The 21,253-nt window shown below is 33.4% G+C and overlaps 1 protein-coding gene across 1 annotated transcript; it reads left to right on the top strand.

The window, feature by feature from the left end:
- The first annotated feature begins 918 nt into the window (after positions 1 to 918).
- On the top strand, positions 919 to 20,991 carry LOC123640576 (androglobin-like). Its single transcript, XM_045555176.1, has 8 exons — positions 919 to 943; positions 1,688 to 1,878; positions 6,028 to 6,215; positions 7,757 to 7,941; positions 9,405 to 9,604; positions 14,388 to 14,499; positions 18,717 to 18,886; positions 20,775 to 20,991. Exons 1-8 carry the CDS (start codon positions 919 to 921, stop codon positions 20,958 to 20,960), a joined length of 1,257 nt encoding a protein of 418 aa, XP_045411132.1. The 3' UTR covers positions 20,961 to 20,991.
- The last annotated feature ends 262 nt before the right edge of the window (positions 20,992 to 21,253 follow it).

Genomic DNA, 21,253 nt, shown 5'->3' with positions numbered 1-21,253 from the left:
TGTATTGATCATCCAAACTGGGACACTTTGACAAGGAAAGATGGAGAACTATTCATAGTTATACCAGGACTATAAACCACTACTATCCTGGGCAAACTGGGATATATGGTCGCCCTATTCTTGGTTCTTGTCATCATTTTCAAAGGCCTTTTAGATCCCCTTCAAGTATTACCCTGTTAATTTCCTCCTACTGACAAAGACCAATGATCAAATGGAGCATGTGAATTCTATCCTCTGTAAGGGCCTCCATGGCTTGACTTCCCACTGACAATCAGTGAGACCATCTGCCTTCTGGAAGACAAGAACACCTCCAGCTCTGTCTAGACCTCTGGCAGAGAATGGTTCTCTATGGCCATAATGGCTTCCATCTGGCTAATGCCTTCATTGTATAAAGGACCTCATAGTCCTGGTGTTACTAAGACTAGATCCAGTTTCTGGCTGAGTAGGAGGGATAAGACCTGGAAGATCCATCACACCATCATTTCCATCATGTTTTGGAATATGCCACAACCTTCCAGTGGGCAAACACGGAGAAATCTCAGCCCACAATCATTTTAACCATAGCATGCTCCACTCCCTCATGCACCAGAAATCTTGCAGAAGGAAAACTGTAGCCATCTCCCCTTCTTCTTGCTCTCGGTTTTGTTAAATCTATTTTTCCAAACCTGTTTCTAACTTTAAACTCCATTCTCATCTCTACTCTATATCTCAGTTCCAGACCATTCAGTGACTCTCACCCAGTTTTATTGCTGGTTTGCCTGCTTCTAGTTTTCTTATCCTTATAGTTTGAACTTTGGTTCTGATTTCCCACCTATAAACTTTGATAACTCCCTTGATCATGAATTACATTCTCCTTTAACTAAGAGCTTCAGGTAACCTTGAGCACCTTTGAGAGACATCTGTTATGGTTGACCTAGAATGGGTTCCCCTGCTTTGGCACCAGGTACCATGGGCCACACAACCCCCCCGCCACGTTGATCAAGAACTCAATCCAGCAAACAATGTCCTATAATACTTTATATTATCTTTTGCCTATTTCTTTTTTGTAAATAGAGTTTATTTTAAAAGTGGCTATTGCCATTGATACTTAATATATTTTGACACTTCTAGACTAATGTTTAAAAGCAAGTGCAAGTCTATGGAATCTTATCCATGCTATCAAGATGAAGATACTAAGATTGCTTTTGCTGACTATACTGTGACCTATCAAGATCAGCCACCAAATACTTGGTTTATACTATTCAGGTAAGTCTGTATACTGGCAGTATTCATATCTATAGAGTTTTATTTATGATAGTAGTAACAGTCTTGGCTTCTAGGTTGCTTTCATGACTTAGTTAAAATTCTTCCAAAGTTGCTACCCTTGAATGAGATATTATAGAAATTTTTATTTATGTTTCTTTCATCAAAATATGAAGAATGTTAATTATTATATGCATGAAAAAATAATATAACACATTAATATGCTTTTAGTATAGAAAGATATTCTTTTATTTCTAAGCAACAGCATATTTGGTAAAAGTCACAAATATAAAATGGAATTTATTAGTGGAGTTCTCATTTACATGAAAATAGCATATAATAGTAATTTTTAAAAGAAAATAATATGTATACCTTATACTTATTTGGAATTTTAGACTTTTTTAAAATTTCTTGGCATTAAGCCTAATTTCAGACTTTCTTTAAGATCCATGTCAAGGGAAAGTTTGCTTTTGTATTTACAGGGAAACATTTTTGGTTCCTCAAGATATGATTTTGCTTCCCAAAGTATATACTACACTTCCAGTCTGCATGCTACATGTTGTTAATAATGACACAATGGAACAAGTGCCAAAGGTGTTCCAAAAGCTGGTGCCTTATCTTTATACCAGGAATAAGGTAGGTTTAAAGTTTGTTTTCCCCATCTAATAGAATGGCAGTGAAAATCCTTCAGTTTATAGAGGAGCCAGGAGAAGGTAGGGCGGAGGTATTTTCAATCTACTTAACAAGAAAAGGGCCCTGGTCTTTCCTTATAGAAGTCCCATTTATTTGACAACATGAGATACTTAATGTGAATGCTAGAGCATTCATTACCTCTCAGCTCTCTTTTTTTCCCCTCCTCCCCAAAGAAAATATGACAAAAAGAAAGCATTAGAAGTTCTAATTATTGAAATCATAAAATCATATAAATCCTTAAGACATAAATGGATCTAAAGAGCTCATTTAGTCGTATGTCTAAACCAAATGACTGTCTCTTTTTCCCACTGGGTTTTTATTCTACTGCTCTGTATTTCAGAAAATTGAGATTACACAGCCACCCACCCCCTCCCACACCCATAGTCTTTTCTAGGGCTATATAAATTCCTTCAGGGGCCAGAAGCACTTGGCATGTTACTCCTGTGGAATGATAGACCCTGATCGCTGACCTTCACTCAAACCACATTGCCTCTCTGTTCATTTAAATCCCATACTCGTGTTTTAGGGATTCATGACAAAGGATGGTGTGTGCCTGGACTGGAAACCAAGAGATCTGTTTTAGCTCTGATTTTCTATTCTTCAGCTATATAGCTTTGAACTTCATTTTTCTCTTTGCGTTGTGGTTGGACTTGACTTCTGAGGCTCATTTCAACCTTTGGTTCTATGCATTATTTTGAATGAATTAAGACACACTTATTTAGTGGATACTGGTTTTGTAGGAATGAAAAATAAGTTAAAAACGTGTTAACTATATAAAAAAACCTAAAACACTTTTGAGCTGTTTTAGAGATTTTGTGAAACTTTTTAAAAATGAAAGCAATTACATTCTTGATGAAATTGTTTAATCTAATTGATATGTATACATATGTATATACATACATATGTATATACACATTAGTAGTTTCAAAATTTTATTTTTACTAATTTTTTTTAATAATTTTTAAAACATATATGTTTTATTAAACTCTTAGCATTTTTTTCTATTGGTTTTCATGAGATAAATTTTCTTGATATTGCAGTCAGATTTTACCAAATTTCAAGATATTATCAAATTGTAACAGGCTTAAATTGTTTTTACTCTCTATTAGATTTGGTAAGTTTCACATTTACATTTTATGAGAAAAATCTGATGAACATTAATATTTTTGTGTGTAGGTATTTATACTTGGAATTATACACTTAAACATAATTTTAAATACTCATTTGATTAAAGTCAATGTATTGATGTTTTTATTTATAATTATGATATTTTTATTTATACTTACTTTCCTTAATTGTTTTTGAAAGGGTATTCATACTTCTCTTAAAAACAGAGCAATTTGCTAATACAAATCAATTTCTGCACATCAAACATATATTACCATCTTTGGCTCATACAATTTCCTTTTACACTATACTTATTCTCCTCTATGTACTAATTAATTATATTTTATTGAAAATTGCAGTTTTGTGAAATTTATCTTTTTACAGCAGAAAACCTTGGGTTAAACCAGACACTACAGGGGAGAACTAGTTCTTCAACAACAAACTAGTCTTCACACCAGTGTATTATTTTTTGAATGTTTGTTTTTCTCAGTTTGACCTAGATTTCTTTTTTGAATAGAAATAATTAATTGTGATTAGAAATAAAAAGTCCCAAAGATCAAGATCAAAAAGATGATTTCATTTAAAGGGAGACTATCAAGGCCATAGATGTCATCAAAATCGAGAAATGAGGTTTACTTCACTTGATAAAGTATATTAATATTAGTCATGGATGCTTAATTTTGGAAAGGACCTTTAGCATTTGGTTGACTCAAATAGGAATCTGATTGGTATTTACATCTAGCATACTTTGGTTGGTTGGGTTGGGTTTGTTTTTTATTTTAGTAACTCCACTAAAGACTTATTTCTTTAGACTAAGCTTGAATTTTTTTTTTTTTTGGATAGTTCTAAATGATGCATTTTGAGTTAATATGCAGAACATTCCATCTCTACTTAACTATTATTTTAAAATTGTAAATTGGATCACACCAAACACACTTATTTCCTCTCTCCTGTCTTTTCTATTCTACCCTTTTACTCTAGATAGCTCTGTTTAGGGGAAAAAAAAAAAAAAAAAAAAACAGAGAGATTTGGGAGGAGGATATAAAATTGTGTGACTAGAAGCAGTGGTCACTTTTGTGGTGCAGTTTTCCTCACTTCTTGATTCTTGATCTTTGAACATTTTTCCAAATTTTCAACATTGCTGCTAAAATGTGGTTCCCAGAACTGAACGCTGCCTCTGAAGGGAATTCTGGCACACTTAAACGTAAAAAGGATCATTACTCCATTGTTTTGTATCTTATGATTGCATTCGTGTTGGGCACCTGCAAGGCATGTTGACATTGTGGTCTCAAGAGACAACTGAATGTTTTTGGCTGGGTAGGTAGTGCCTAACTGGTAACCCTAGGCAGGAACTTTGTGGCTAACTCATCAAGAGGCATCCCGGCCCATATGAAATTCACGAGAGGCCTTGACGTACGCCTTCCCGAAATCCATAACACCATGCCTGCAATATTTACCTGATTTTGTGTCTTCTAATCTTATTTTTAAAAATGAAGTTTTTGTTCCCAATAAACTCACATTGGCTTTTAAGAATGTTTTGTTCTTTTGGGTTCTCTCATGAGACATCTTTTTTATGATCTGCTGTAGAACCTTGATAAAGACCACTATTAAATTTACTAGTTTGTGGTTGCAGAGTACATATTCTTCTTCAATTTGAAAAATCAAAATTGTTCACTCTGTTTTTCTCATAATTCCCTGAAGACCACATAATGTCTTTGTAATGTAATGTAATTCAGAATACTCATCCATGAGATCTCTCAGTACTCAGTACTGTATATGTAATTCTTTTACTCTGAGAGTCTTGAATCTATTTATAATAGCCAGGTTCTATCTTAAAATCCTATCACTGGTTTAGCTATAGATTTTCACTTACTGATATCTATCCCACTATTTTATAAATATTTTTTCTCTTACAATTATTCTGTGAGTCTGGACAAACACAAAGTAGGAGTCCTGTAATTTTGTTTTGCTTCTTTAATGCATTAGTACCATAAGCTTGGATAATAATAAAAAAGCAACAAATCTGTGCATTACACTTTGCAAGTAAAAATGCTTTAGCATATATGATTTATCTTCCTTTTTTTACTCACCCCAAACATAATGTCAAAAGGTCCTTCTTGGTGTTGCCAATTATCATTTCATTATGAGTTAATATTCCTAGATGTCTATTGATTTTTTTTTATTCATTCTGGCTTGTATGTATCTAATCTTTGTTTCTGGAAATCTAAATATGTCAGAGAACTTCCTCTTTAACAGAGAACAATTGGAAGACAAATCTGCCTTTTTATTCTTTATTAGGGGCATCTGAAATTATAAACTCAGAATTACTTTGAGGCTTTGCATCTTATTATGATATCATGCTCTTGGTTCATGGACTTATTGCCCAGATATCCAGTTGTGTTGAACAAAGCTGCTCCTTACCATAAACTAGGCACTTTCCCAGGTTCTTTAGCTGCTGCTTTTCTCCACCCTAAGGAGCTCATTTCCAACCATACATCTGGGTTCCGAGGAATCAAATCAGCTGTTAATTCCATAGCTTTACCTGTCATCTCAAGGGAACTACATTTCTATGAACCCTTATGCTTTTCTCACTTCAGTATTTTAGAAAGATGAATCTGAGAGACAGGAAAATCAAATCAGAACCTATTGGACCACTCCAGGATGATGCGATGATAAAAATTTACCTTTGGAACCATTAGAAGAATTAGGAAAAAAACAGTTATCATCTACTACAGTTAAGCACTTTAAATACAGTCAAAGAACTACACAAAGAAAAATGTTAGAATCATTTTCCTGACAACATGTAAGATGGCACTTTCGAAGAGTAATTTCAAAACATTATGCTAGGGATTCTACTGTTCATTGAGAGATCTTGGGATTTGTATGTGTATCAGGATAATAAAACATTTAGTACTGTGACATATTGTACATTTAAGAGGCTAGTAACAATATTACTCATTTCTGCATAATTTCTCTTTCTTATAGAAGGGATACACATTTGTGGCTGAAGTATTTACGGGTGATACATATGTATCAGCCTCACGATGGAAACTGCGCCTCATTGGCTCTTACACTCCACTCCCATGCCTCTCTCGGGACTCTCCATACAATGCTTTCACCATAAAGGAAATCAGAGATCACTACATACCCAATGATAAGAAAATTTTATTCAGGTACAAGTATATGGCCGAAGGGAAAATGCATTCTTTTTAAAATGTTAATATTTTAGGATAAAAATCAATTCTGCAGTAAAATCGTGAGTCAGTTTTTAATTTGAATTTCTATGCTCTTTTGGAAACAATTAATTTAGAGCAATGTGATTATATGGGCATTATATAGGATTAACCTTAGATGGTTGCATATAATGGTAATGATATTTTCTTTGTCATCATCCTATTTGACTTTAAATATTCTTTGAGACTTTAAACATTCTTTGTGACTTTAAACATTCTTCAGCAGAAATAATATAGTATTGCAATTCCCAATCCTCATTAAAAAAAATCTGTTTTCTTCCTTCAACATTTTCTTAGTCTTCTTTGACATGATGGGCTGTTAGGCAGACAGTATTAAAAAATACTGTTGAGCTGTGCAACTATTCACAAATTCCACTTCAGACAGAAACACAGTGCACCATTGTCAAAAGCTGATAACAAACTTGTATACTCGACCCCCATAAACTCTTGCCAACCAGCCTCATGCAGCAGTGGCTCCAGTCAGGCGGGGGAGGTTAGAACTAAAATCATGAGCATAGCAGCCATCAATTTAGCCCTTATGGCTTACTAGCTAGTGTTCTAATTGTGCTGGTCAATGTGGGAAGATTTCTAATTGTGCTGGTCAGTCTGGGAGGATTATTTTGTGGAAATTTATTTTATTCTTTGGTATTTTAAATACATTCATTTAAAAAATAAAATAAAAATATAAAAGACAAACAAAAATGTATTAATAAAAATAAAAGGATTTGTTCTATAAAATTTGGATTCAGTCAGAAGGCCACACTTAAGGACCTAGAAGGCCACATGTGGCCTTAAGGTTGCAGGTTCCGCACTCCTGGGTCAGATGCATGTTTCCAATCTTTTTTGCAAGAGGTTTCCCACCTGTTGGTAAAAGACGAGGATGGAGGCTATGGGTACTACTTTAATTTTTCTGCATTTTTGTGAATCAAGGAAAACGCTGTTATCAGGGAAGCTTCCAAGGGCACTGCTTCTGCCAGTTGTGCTCTTTATGTAATGGAAAAGGTTAGTGTGACAGTAGTTTGCAGATCTGTTACAGGGTTTAGTGACTTTTAAGTCTATTAAGTTTTATTGGTGCATGGGGGAAGGGGATGGAGGTATAACTACATGATGAGTGCAATGCGCACTGTCTGGGGAATGGACATGCTTGAAGTTCTGATTCGGAGGGATGGGCAGGACATGGGCAATATATATAACCTGAAATTTTATACCCCCATAATAAGCTGAAATAAAAAATAAAATAAAAAAGGCACATTTTTAAATTTGGGATTTGATAATAAAAGTCCTATAACACCCTTTGTTTTATTGTACAATGTTAGGATCTTTTGCCAACATCTATAATAACTAATATTTCCAGGATGTTAGCAGACTTTACAAGGTGGTTTCACTTTTAGGTTTATCATGTCTGAAAATTATACCATTTCCTTTACTGACTTGAGGGAGAGAGTAATATACTTGATTATAAAGTTAATGTTTTTTGACAGGTATTCAGCTAAAGTGGCAGTACCACAACTTGTTACGATACAAGTACGCACGTCCAAACCAGATGCTTTCATCAAGCTGCAGGTCCTAGAAAATGAAGAAATTTTGGTGAGCTGCATTGGAAAAGGCCAAGCTATAATCCCAGCATTCAACTTCTTGAGAAGTGATAAAACTCTGAGCTCCCAATGTAAGTGTGCCTTTTTGAACTGCATATTTGCTTTCATAAATAGACATTTATGTTTGCATGACATCATAAAAATGAAGATAAGATAGCAAGTAACCACTTAAATATGTAAAACTTGATATTATAGTAAAAATTAAAATGCCACTATTGCATTTACATGTGAAATTTGGCTCTGAAAATCAATAGTTTGGTTATATGTGTACTTTAAAGACTTTTCACCTTGGAGAAAAATTTATTTTCTTATTACATGAGCTTTCTTAATAAGAAGTAGAATTTTTATTATTTTGAAAGAATCTTTTACTTTTATTTCATTCCCAATTCATGATTTTTAGAAAGTATTCTGCATATTAAAGTTAACAGAAACTTTAAAGTTATTACTTTCAATGTAATATTCTTAAAGAGTTATTAAATAAATAAAATAAATTTTTCTGAAATAATGCTTGACAATGATACTTTGAGGTGTATTATTCATTCAGTCACTTTAGTAACTTGATTCAGACTGTAAAAAATCACATATGTCCCAATGCAGAAAATTTGGAAAAATAAATAATTGTAAACAAGGAAATAAGAAATTCTCTATAATCATGCTACCCAGAAAAAAATATTGTTAATATTTTAGCTTTTTTGACAGAACACACTGTAAATAGTTTAGCTTTTATGCCTCCATTCTCCATTTTTGCATTTACATTGTAAAAAAAAATCAGGATCTTACCTATTTTGCCAATTGATATTTCTTCTTAAAACCATAACGTTTTTCATTTTTTTATGGCAGCGGTTGGGACCTCCAAGCCAAAGGTAAATACAAGTGGTCACAATCCTGAGATATATATTGTCCAAGTGACTGAACACACTTTATACATTTTGTCCAATTTTATCATTTTTTATGGTGGGAGAATAAGTATAATGCTCGTTACTCTGTTATGGCTGGAATTGAAATTTCCCTGTGTTATTCACTTAGGTTCTCTCAGTACATGTTTGATAAATTAATTAATAATATCCAACATATTTCTCTTTTTATTCCTACCAAGGGTACTTACATTATCTGTTAATTACAAAATAATAAAAATATAAATTAAAAATTAAAGTGAAAGTCTTTTAAAGTGTGACGACATACACAATGGTGTTAAACTTTAAGAAAGTCAGAGTCAGTGAGGTTATTAATAGCTTAGAGTCATTTGAGTGGTACAAAAATAAAGGAGAAAATGTTGAAGTGTTGTATATTCTTTTAGCAATCAATAGTTGTTCAGAATATGTACTACCCTGTGCAGGTAACATACTATTATAGCAGATTTCTCTATTATCAGAATGTTTCCAAGGAGCCAGTCATGTTGGGTTTTATCTCATTAAAACAAAAAGAATTGACCTATTCCTTTGAGTATTTTATGAAGAGATCTAACCCATGTAGTTAATAAAAATTATATATATATAACATGTTTTAAATTAAACTTAAAATTTCTCCTATTCAGCTAGCAAACAAGTTCTTTTATTTCACGCTGCATCCAAGAAAGAACAAGAAGTATATGTTAAGAAGAAATCTGCCCTGGGAAGTCAGAAATCCTATAAGGGTAAACCTGGAAATATAATACAAGACACTGGTCTGCCTCTTTTGGAGGAGGAAACTACCAGTACACCCACCACAGAAGAAATTGCTAGTGTGCCACAGCAGGTATATTTACATTAAAAAGAAGTATTCAGGACTGCTCCTAAAAATCTAATGTAACATAAAAACAATCCACTTCCTGAAAGTTGTCAATATATAATATGCAAGGTCACCAGTGCATAAGCAGAATTGAAGAATAAATCATTCTTGACTGTTTCTCTGTGCCAAGATCTTTAAATACATGGCAAATTTCATCTGTACGCTAACTCAATAATGTAGATGTAATTATCTAACTTTACAGTTATGAGTCTATATAACTTTGAAGGTCACATAGTATTAATAATAAAGGTCACATATGAAAGGTCACATATTAATAAAAACTAATCTGTATGTGGTTAAAACTACAGGAAAAAAAGGACAATGCATGTATTTTAAAGTAGCAGGAAAAAAAAAGACCTGTGCATTGGAAACCAAAAACGAAAAAAGTAAAAGGAATTTAAAAGAAAATACAGTGTCAGAATTAAATCCTAATACGATAGTAATTACAATAAATTCAAACAGATTAAATTAATCGATTAAAAGACTAAAATTTTAAAGATATATAACTATAAGTAGTCCAAAATGACACTTTTAAACAAAATGTCAAAGAAAGATTAAAAATACAAAGAAAAATATACCTGGCAAATACGAAATGAGACCTGTGATGATAGTTTTAACACATCAAGACATATAATTTATAAAGGATAGTATATAAAAATAAAAGGAAGATAAATCAAGTAGATATGAGCATACTAACATATAGGCACCTAACTACCCAAACACAATAAATAAAAAGAAAAAAACTTTTAGAACTATGGAGAAAAAAAAAAAAAGGAAAGTCAACAATTAACAACTGAATATTTTAATACGGTGGTCCCCAATCCCAGGGCCACAAAGCAGTACCGGTCTGTGGCCTGTTAGGAACCGGGCGGCACAGCAGGAGGTGAGAGGAGGCAAGCCAGTGAAGCTTCCTCTGTATTTATAGCCACTCTCCATGGCTGACATCACCGCCTGAGCTGCGCCTCTTGTCAGATCATTGGTGGCATCAGATGCTCACAGGAGTACGAACCCTACTGTAAACTGCGCATGTCAGGGATCTAGACTACATACTCGTTATGAGAATCTAAGGCCAGATGATCTGAGGTGGAGCTGAGGCAATGATGCTAGCACTGGACAGCGGCTGCAAATACAGATTATCTTTGCTAAGGCAGAGAGGTTTGACTGCACAGAGAACATAATACATCAAATCAGTGAGTGGCAGGTGACAATGTAATAATAATAGAAATAAAGTGCACAATAAATGTAATGCGCTTGAATCATCCCCAAACCAGCCGCCCCTCTCTTTCCCACCCCACCGCAAAGCCCCGTGGAAAAGTTGTCCCCATAAAACTGGTCCCTGGTGCTGAAAGTGTTGGGGACCACTGTTTTAACACATTCCTTTCAGAAACTGGAAAGATCAAGCTGAAAAACAAAATAAATATGATTGTGAGGATTTGAAAAATCTAAGTATAAACTTAATAGCTGAGGCATCTATATAAAGCACTTTACCTAGTAAATGAAGAACATATTTTTCTTGGCACGTACAGAATATTTTTTAAAAACTATCCTGTAATAGGCAATAAATGGAAGCCTCAATGAAATCCATACTATCTATATCATATAGATATGTTATCTGGACATAATGCAATAAACTAGAATAATTAACAGAGTTTCAAATCCCATAAATGTGAAAACTGAAAGTATATTAAATAATCCTTTAGCTAAAAAAGAATATCAAAAAAGGAAATTATGAAATACATAAGATTCAATAAAAGTAAAAAAACTATAAATCAAAATTCGTAAGCAACACCTAAAATAGCATTTAGTGGAATGCTAATTTTAGATTAATTCATTAGGAAGCATGAATAATCAAAAACAAATGAGATAAGCTATTGTAATAAAAGGGAAAAAACAAAATAGTAACTCGAAGATAAAAGAAAATGGATTTTAATAGAAAATAGACATCAGTGAAATGGGGAACAAAAAATAAATTAGATTAATAAATTCTAAGCTACTTCTTTTAAAGATTAATGAAGTAGACATACTTCTAGTAAGACCAATCAAGAAAAAGAGAGAGAAAGATACATAAATTAACAAAATACAGAAGAAAAAATAGGGTGGAGGTGAAATTACAGACAACAGGTTTAAAAAATATTAAGTGTTATAAACAACTCTGCCAACAAATTCAAAACCTATGGGGACCAAGCATGGGCTGCCCTTGGGGAAAGAGGATCTGGGATCCAGCTGATGCAGTTTTATGGCTTGTCCCTATGTATATATTTTTAAATTATTATTTAAATAGATAATATAGTCATGTAGATTAAAAGGAAACCTCAAAAGATACAAAAAGATGTGTCTCATTTTTAATTAAAAAGATACTGTATCAGCAACAACAACAACAAAAAAACCTATGGAGGAGGGGGAACACGTAAGTTCCCGGGGGCATCGGAGAATCGGCAAAGCTGATTCACAAGAAAATAGAAAATCTAAATAAAACAAGAAAGAATAATAAAATTGAAATGATAATCCAAAGTCTTCTAAGTCTTCATTTTCCAAAAATCCATAGGCCCAGCTCTAATAGACTTTCAAGGAGTAAATTGTTCTAGGAAACAAAAAAATTATACAAATTTTCAAAGGCTTTTTAAGAGATTAATGTAATCCTGATTCCAAAACCAGATAAAAGTAACACAAAAAAGTGAATAAAATTCATTTATAAACATGAGTGAAAAATTACAAAGAACATAATAGGTAACAATTCCACCAGTGCAGAAAGTGATCAGGGAGCATTCATCTCAGGAATTCAAAAGTGTTTTGCTGTTAAAAAATGTATCAGTATTAGTCACCACAGTAATTTTGACTAGATGAAAATATATGACCCTGAAACATGTAAGTTCAATACTTATTATGGATTTCTCAAAAGTGCTCTTAGCAAACTAGCATAGGAGAAAACTTTTCAACTGTAAATGTTACATATCAAAAATCTTAAACTTAATGGAGAACTATTATATACAAAAACATCACATTAATGTAGATAATTTAGGTATATTCCTATTAAAATTCAAATAAGAAAGAATGTCCACTATCGTTGCACAGACCAATAATGCAAGAGAAAAAATAAATAAAAGAGTATTCGAAATAATCACCGAGTTATTTACAGATGATATAATAGCAAGATTGTCAGAGACATTAATAATAGCAAATACTTATATATTTCCTTACTCATCATCTACTATGCACCTGGTACTGTGTATACACATAGATCTTTAATTCTCCCATCAACTCTTTTTTTTTAATTTTTTTATTTCAGCATATTATGGGGGTACAAATGTTTAGGTTACATATGTTGCCTTTGCCCTACCCAAGTCAGTGCTTCAAGAGTGTCCATCCCCCAGACGGTGCACAGTGCACCCATTAGGTGTGTATATACCCGTCCCCTTCTCCCCCCTCCCATCTGCCCAACACCCCACGAATATTACCACTATATGTGCAACTCTTGAAGTATTCTATCCTTGTTTAACAAAGAACCTGGAGCACAGAGAGCTTAAATGACTTGCTCAAGGCCAAACAGCTGGTTTGTAATGAAGTAGGACTTGAAAGCAGACAGCTCCAGCCCCTGAGGCCATACTCTTAATCACCACACTGCAGGTTCTAAAACTTACAATAACTGGTAGCCTTTCTTTACAGTAGCACTATGTACTAGACATTAGAATAGGATCCCTTTCATAATAGCAATGAAATTGTAAAATATCTAGGAATTAACCAGTAATGCATCAATTGTCTATAGAAAAACTTAACACTTCAATAAAGGACATAGAAGATGATCCAACCAACTGGAGAACTTAGATGATTTGAATAAATAGAGAAGTATTTCATGTTTTTCACAGAGGTGACACAATGGTATAAAGACACCAGTTATCTCCAATTTACTTTTAAATTCAATGCAATATCAATCAAAATTCCAACTGTATTTGTCGGAAATTTTCTAAACTTACTCTAACATTCACAAGACTTAATAACAATTCACAAATAGTTAAGTCAACTTTGAAAAAGAAGAGCAAAGTATATCTTAATATTTCTAAATATTGAGACGGTAAAAAGCCATAGAAGTAAAAATAGTATTAATTAGTGCAAAAATAGGAAAATGAAGCAATGGAAGAAAGTAAAATATGAATATATCACGTTTGCATGGAAATTTAATATGTAATTAAAGGCAACACCATAAATCACCAGAGAAAACATGGACTGTTGAGTGGATAGTGCTGGGAATATTACCTTTCCATGGAGAAAAATAAAACTAGACCATTAGCTAACAGCATGAATAAAGGCAACTTCCAGATGTATTGGAGATTTCATTGTAAAATTTTAATCCATAAACATAATAAAATAATAGATGATGTAGGGACCATTTTTTGTGCCCTCAGCACAAAAAGAGAAAACCCTAAAGACCAACAGCTTTGAAAAAAATACTGAAACTCTTTGGTTACCTGAGAAATGCAAAATATAATAGCAGTGAGATTCCACTTTATACCAATTGCACTGGCAAAAATTAGAAAGTTAGGTAGTAGCAGGTGTTGGTGGGGATGTGAGGATATTAAACTTTTATAAATTGTAGTGTTCCAAAATTTTGGAGAATAGCTGGGATTATTTAAATTATGATCATATGATCCAGAAAATTATACATTTATCATGTGGCTAGAATAATAAATTATATTAGACACATACTGTGTCTATTCCTATTGTTTGTTCTTAAACACTGCATTTTATTTCACAGAATTACAAGTATATTATAAAGTGTTTGGTGTTATATAACAGTTGGCCTCTCACTGAAAATCAGCTGACGTTTGTTCAAGCACTAAAAGACTTAGAGAAAAGTGATACCAAAGGTATGTCACTCTAAATGTTCACACATGCACTTACATTTTATGTAACTATTTAATAGTAAATTGATCATGTAATTATTAAAACATATTGCTTATCATTTGTATTCTATATATTGTGGCATTTCCTTTTGTTAATTGATTACATATTTCAACATTTTTACTGCATGGTTTATGAGAAATAAAAATATATGTTTAATTTAATTTAATTTAAGCACATTTTCTCTAGCAGGTAAAAATTTTACTCTGAAGAATCAGTCTTAAATGTCATGTTTATAAATGTTTAGGCAATTTGATTAAATTAAAAATAGCAATATGTCAGCTGCTATGCATCAATTATATTTACAACTCAACCTATGTGCTCTAATTTTAAGTATATGATATATTTTAGAAAAATTCAATTATTAATGTCTTCAAATTATTAATTTAGTTTGCTTTTAAAATATAAATACTTTATATAAAGAAATTGGTCAGGTGCTTTTTTATTAATAATTACTATGTTGGTGACCTAATTTAAATTTTATATTCATTCAGAAGTCATTGTTGCTCCACTTACTCATTTAAACTCAACTTTTAATTTCTATGAGAAATATCACATAGAATTTGATTTTTTTTCAAAAACTTCACATCTTTATAACCCATGATAAAAAATAAGGCCTGAAATATGGCTATGTACTACCTAGGATATTTCCGTTATAAATTTTTAGCAAGCTTGGTCTCTGGTTAACATGAGGCAACAGTGCCACCTTTAGTATATTTCAGTACCTAAGTTTTAGTAAAAATTGCTTACTGAGATGGCTCACTTTCACTTAAGAACACAGAAGACTGGAGCATCTTGAGCAAGTAGCACTTAGTGATGTCATTCGCCTTCATATATAATTAGTGGTGATGTGATCTTAAATTCCTTTTGCCAATATGTTACACTTTTATGTTGCTGACCTGTGCCTTTGAAGTTCTAATCCCTTTACAAAAACAAAAATAAACTTTGTCATTCTCAAAAATATTAGGTTTTAAGTCCCACCCAATTTTATTAGCAGAATTATAACATTTCCTTTACTTAATTCCTTCTTTAGCTCAATGAATGCCTGGTGTACCCAATTCAAGGTCTTTGAAGAAACCAAACATTATTAAACATACATATATGTATCTTTATATATACTTATGTATAAAAAGGGATTTTTCTGTTTATATTTACCAAGTATGATTGTACTTGACAAATGTACATTTTGTTCTAATTCTAGTTTAGAAATATGTAAATGTTCAAATCCCAACCAGATTTGATTCCTGAATATATAAAAAATCTAAGCACTGAATTTTAATCATAAAAACAAAATTGCATTTTTAACTTTTTATAAGTTTTATTATCTACTGAAGATTTCTTTCTACTATATTCTGGATATGTGTAAGGCAATATAAGAGGAGACCTAAAAGCATGATGTTAAAGGCTTTTTAAATTCATTTTATCAACAGATACTCCTTGAGCACTTCCTCTCTGAAAGGGGTATATTAATTTATTCCAATAATCATTTCCTCTAGAGGTCTCCTAATTACATGAATATATAACATGAAGTCATATTTTTAATAATTTTTTAACAGTAAGATGTTTTTTCTTGCATCTTACTGCTACATATGCTCTCAACATGTACAGATTTTCTTGTTTTTTGTCCCCACAGTATCCTTTTGTCAACTTTATGGTCTTAACAAACCAGAGTTTTACAGAAGAGACTCACAGAGGCTGTGCGACTTTCCCAACATCATGTGGCTAATTATTTGCCTATCTGGGGTTTGCCCCTAGGCTTCCAAACTTTGGACTCAGTGTTTTTTCTATCAGAGATAGAATTATTTTGAATATTTTTTTTGAGAAACATTGGTTGGACAAGTATAAATTACTACAAATTCCAAATTAATGACTTTATAATTGTATCAGAGACTGGTATATGAGAAATACAGTTCTTTTTTATTAAGATTGTCTTAAATGGACAAATCATAACTGTATATAATTATGAGGTACAATGTGGTGTTTTGATATATGTATATGACGTGGAATGAAAGCTTTACATATTAAACAATCTGATGAGTACATATTATCAGTTCAACATTATATTAGCTGAAATTAGCAATTTAAAATGAGGGATATCATGATATTCTGGCCTTGAAGAACTTATAACAAAGGAGAAAAGGTTACCCTCCATTATGCTATTTATTAAAGAATATGGAAATTATTATATTCTCTATATTAATGATGTAAAGAGAGAGGATGGCACACACTGCTGTGTGCCTGACACTTCAGTAGGTGCTTTGTGAATGTAAACTTGAGTATTATAATATGCTAATTTCAGTGGAATCAAATACACCTAAATGTATGACTCAAACACTGAGAACTGTGGGTAGTAGAAAAGAAAGTTGCAGAAATACTTCATGGGGAAGCTTGAGATTCAATTTCAGCTGACCTTTGTTAAGCATCTTAAAACCCCAGAATGTGTGATACTAGGTATGAGCTTGTTTTAAATGCTCTATATTGATTATTTGAAGTGCCGTGGCCATGGTCTTAGTACCTCCATTTATACAGAGGAGGAAACTTAGGCTCAAAAGATGTAATAAACCTACCAAAGCTAACCTGTCCAGTGGTTGGTCCAGGATTTACCTCCAAGTCATTTGATTGTTTGACCAAAGGATTTTCCCCAGAACAACACTTCTCAGAAGCTGGCATTATTGGCAAAAGGGCAAGTTCCCTCCTTGTAAAAGGGTGGTGCTCACAGTTTCTTTGCAGTCTTTGAGGGTGATCTTCCCCCCAATCTGAACATACCTAATAGCTGGGCACCAAGTAATCAATAAGATCTGGGTTCTTTACACTTACTATTTTACTTTGTTAATGGGGTGACTTAACAAGACTCCAATTTTGAAAGAAACTGACAGGTTCTTTGAACTTGTATTTGATTTTTTTTACATTCCTTAAAAAATATTTGCATATATTCATAGGGTATAAGTGCAATTTGCTATGAATTTGTATTTGAATGCTGATTCAACTCTTATCCATTGGGGTACCTGAGTAAATTATATAACCTCTCAGAATCTGCCCTGCTAGGAAGCTTTGAGAATTAAAAAAGAAAGACACATAGTAAGGATTCAACAAATATTATTTGCCCTCCCCACCACCACTTTGATATTTAGTTGTTAGAAATAGAACATAAGGCGAATGCCCTTCATGTTGGCAAAAGGGAAATACACTCTCCTAAAAATAAACCAGTGTTTCTCAAAGTATGGTCCTGGGGCCAGCAGCCTCAGCACCATCTGTGAACTTGTGAAAAGCTTAACTTTTGGGGCCTCACCAGAGATCTTCCAAATCAGAAATTTTAAAGGTGGTGCCTAGAAATCTGTTTGACAACAAGCCCTTCAAGTGATTCTGATACAGTCTAAGGTTTGAGAACCACTCTTGTGAAGGCACCTTCAGCTTCTTTGAATTCTAAATCATCAGTTTTCTTCCCTTCAGCAGTACTTATTTCTAACACAAGGGAAAAATGCATAGATTTCTTAAATCAGTGTTTTTCAAAATGCAATCCATAGGCCAGTTGTATCAGAATCACTTGAGGTGATTTTCAAAATGGTAGATTCCTGGGTCCCACACCAAACTACATAGTTGGAATCTCTGAAGGGTAAGCCTCAAGATAATGCATTTTACAGGCTCTCTGGATGATTTGCACATTCATCAAAATTGTGAATTGTTCTGTTGCAATAAACACAGCATTACCAGTAACAGAGTTGTGTGACAGTCGACACAGCATTACTGGTAACAGAGTTGATTAACAGCACAAGGTGAAAGTGGTGAGTTCTTCTACCCCAGGAAGGGAATAATAATGATTAGAGCAGAGATAAATGAGTTCAATATTATATTGGCAGTACTCACCAGGGCAATTATGCAAGAAATGAAATAAAAGACATCCAGATAGGAAACAAATTATTAATAGCTAGTGGTGATGACTGCATAACCTTATGACTATACCAAAGCCCACCGATTTATCCACTTCAGTGGTGCATTTATGGTGTATGAATTATATCTCAATGTTATAAAAAGGAGTCAACCAGACCTTTATAGAAGGTGTTTGCTTAAAAACACAAAACTCTTAGATTAACCATTTTTCCCTGACTTACTTCCCTTGTCCTTATGTGAAATGGTTTTATTGTTATATCATTAATCACTGGTTTCCATTTTTATGTCTCTCTAGCTCATACTGAGAAACACGAGGAATCAGTTACCTTGGGAAGCCCAGATTTCCATACAATTAGTGAGGGGCAAAAATCTTCAGGAACTTCTAAAACAAGGAAAGGCAAAGAAAAATCTTCTGAGAAGGAAAAGACAGCTAAAGAAAAACAGGCACCTCGCTTTGAGCCTCAGGTGGGTGTGGTATTTTTTAAAATTTGAGTCACTTAATGAATTTAGGTCCATTGGATGCTTACTTGTCTGTCTCTCCTGAAGACAAAACTGTGAAAAATTCTGTCTCCCTGATTACAGCAGCCATCCAAATACTCTGAGAACATTCCTTGGACATTTTCCCAGGCTTCCTTTTCCAGTTCAGTATCAAAAAGCATTCATTGAACTTTTAGTGTATAGAATACTTTTCTTGGGACTTGGGCCTCTAAGATTAACATGATCCAGTCCCTACCCTAAAAGAACTCACAGTCTAATGGAGGAGATTAAAGATAAACAAAGAGTTTTAATGTTAGATGTCATAGGTACAGTGGTAGAAAGCATAGGTTCTAATCCAGCCTCTGCCACAGTGAGTGTTAAAGAGCAAAAAGTATATTTCCCAGGTTTCCAGCAGGATTAACTGAGTAGGATGTTGATATCATTGGTAAAATGGGCAATGAAGGAAAATTATTAATAGCAAATAAGGAGAAGTGACGATGATTCAGTCATTCCAGACTACAGAAAGGTCCACTTGCATTTGAAAGGTTTTATTTCCCCGCTGAAGTCTACCCTTGGAAGTGAAGTAAATAAGTTTAACTCAACCCATGTATTCCTACAAGACACGTGGCCCTCCTGTAGTATCTTCACAGTGCTCCCTTCCCTCATCAAAACTGGATCCTAGAATAGTTTCTGATAAACTCATTTATCAAGCAATTTAAAAATGATAAAAGCCAATACACTGTGTTTTAAAAGGAAGAAATAAAAAATTTCCAGTTGTGAGATTTGGTTCTTACCAGAATATTAGGGGAATATTGCAGTTCGGTCCTTACAAGAATATTAGGGGAATACTGTAGGATGTAAGGTCTTTTTGGTAACACTGAAACCAAACTGCACACGAAAACTTTATTCAGTGGCTGTGCCAATTCCCCCTTCCCCAGCCACATTATTTGACATGGATAATGGACACAGTCTCAGCCTTATGTAAAGTGAAGTGTAACCACATCACTTTCAAGCCTCTCTTCCAACCCAGTTGCCACCAATGAGCCCCACCTATGCAGAAATTGTCAAGCCCTATATCAACCTGTTCCCAGTCTATGGTCCACTCAAGTGACCCTAGGAGACATCAAAATGTGGTTAGATTTCATAATGGATATAGAGCAAGTATATGCAGACCTGGAAATGAGCAATTATCCTTCTCTCATTTTTGTGACAAGATTCTATAAGTGGGCATAAGTATAATTTAGAACAAAAAATTTAGAACTAAAAAAATTTAAAACAATTTTTGTTCTAAATTATACTTATGTATAATTTTAAGTAAAATTTGTATACAATGAAATGCACAAATCTTAATTGTACAATTCAATGAGTTTTGACAAGTGTATTCACCATGTAATTCATGTGCCTATCAAGATATATAGATCATTTCCACAAGCTCAGAAATACCTTCAAACTTCCCTGCAGTCATCCCCCTGCCGCATCTCCCAGTAAGCACTGATCTTTCAGTCACTATATATTACTTTTGCTTGTTGTGGGATTTTATATAAATGAATCATACAAGATGTACTCTTTTGTCCTCAACAACTTCTCAGTAATCAGTAGTTTATTACTTTTTAATGTTAAGTAGTACCCAGTTATATAAATATACTATAATTTGTTTATCCATCCCTCAGTTGGTAGGCATTTATGTGTTTTTCTTTTGGTGTTATTATGAATAAGACTGCAATGAACATTCTTGTTCAAGTCTTTTGTGAATATAAGTTTTCATATCTCTTGAGTAAAATACCTAACAGTGAAATTATGAATCATAAGGTAATATCCAGACCCTTATGAAAGGAGGAAAACCTCCTACCCAAAGACTTTTATTTTATTTTATCAGACATCCATTATGCACTCTCAGCAAGAAGACCCAAATAAACCGTACTGGATTTTGAGGTTGGTCACTGAACACAGTGAATCAGAATTATTTGAAGTGAGAAAAGATACAGAACGAGCAGATGAAATCCGAGCCATGAAGCAAGCCTGGGAGACAACTGAGCCAGGAAGAGCAATCAAGGTTACCTGACTTTGAAAAGCTGTCATTTTTTTACTTTTCATCCTTAGGCAAGGTCTGAAAAAAAAGTCATGCAGGTCAAACCACAGTCTTTCCTTTAGAAATGGTATCTAGAATTTTATCAGACATTGATTAACCAGATATTAAGATCACATTGGGACACATTGTGAAATGTTACTCTCTTGATAATCAAAGCAAAGCACACGCTGATGCCACTTACAGACCCAAACTATGAGTTACCTCATTCGTTTACATAGCCCTGCCTGTGTCCGCGTCTGCCCTTAACACTCCCACGTAAGAAAGCA

The sequence above is a fragment of the Lemur catta genome, chromosome 6, assembly GCF_020740605.2.
Source record: "Lemur catta isolate mLemCat1 chromosome 6, mLemCat1.pri, whole genome shotgun sequence".
Taxonomy (NCBI): Eukaryota; Metazoa; Chordata; class Mammalia; order Primates; family Lemuridae; genus Lemur; species Lemur catta.
The sequence above is the reverse complement of the archived record's forward strand: the minus strand, read 5'-3'. Positions and strand labels throughout refer to the sequence as shown.

Excerpts from the sequence above, each read along its gene's own strand:
- LOC123640576 (XM_045555176.1), top strand. The coding sequence starts at position 919 with ATGGGTTCCCCTGCTTTGGCACCAG. Across the intron at positions 944-1,687 it reads TTCCCCTGCTTTGGCACCAG|ATCCATGTCAAGGGAAAGTT; the intron begins GTACCATGGGCC and ends ACTTTCTTTAAG. Across the intron at positions 9,605-14,387 it reads TTGCTAGTGTGCCACAGCAG|AATTACAAGTATATTATAAA; the intron begins GTATATTTACAT and ends TTTATTTCACAG.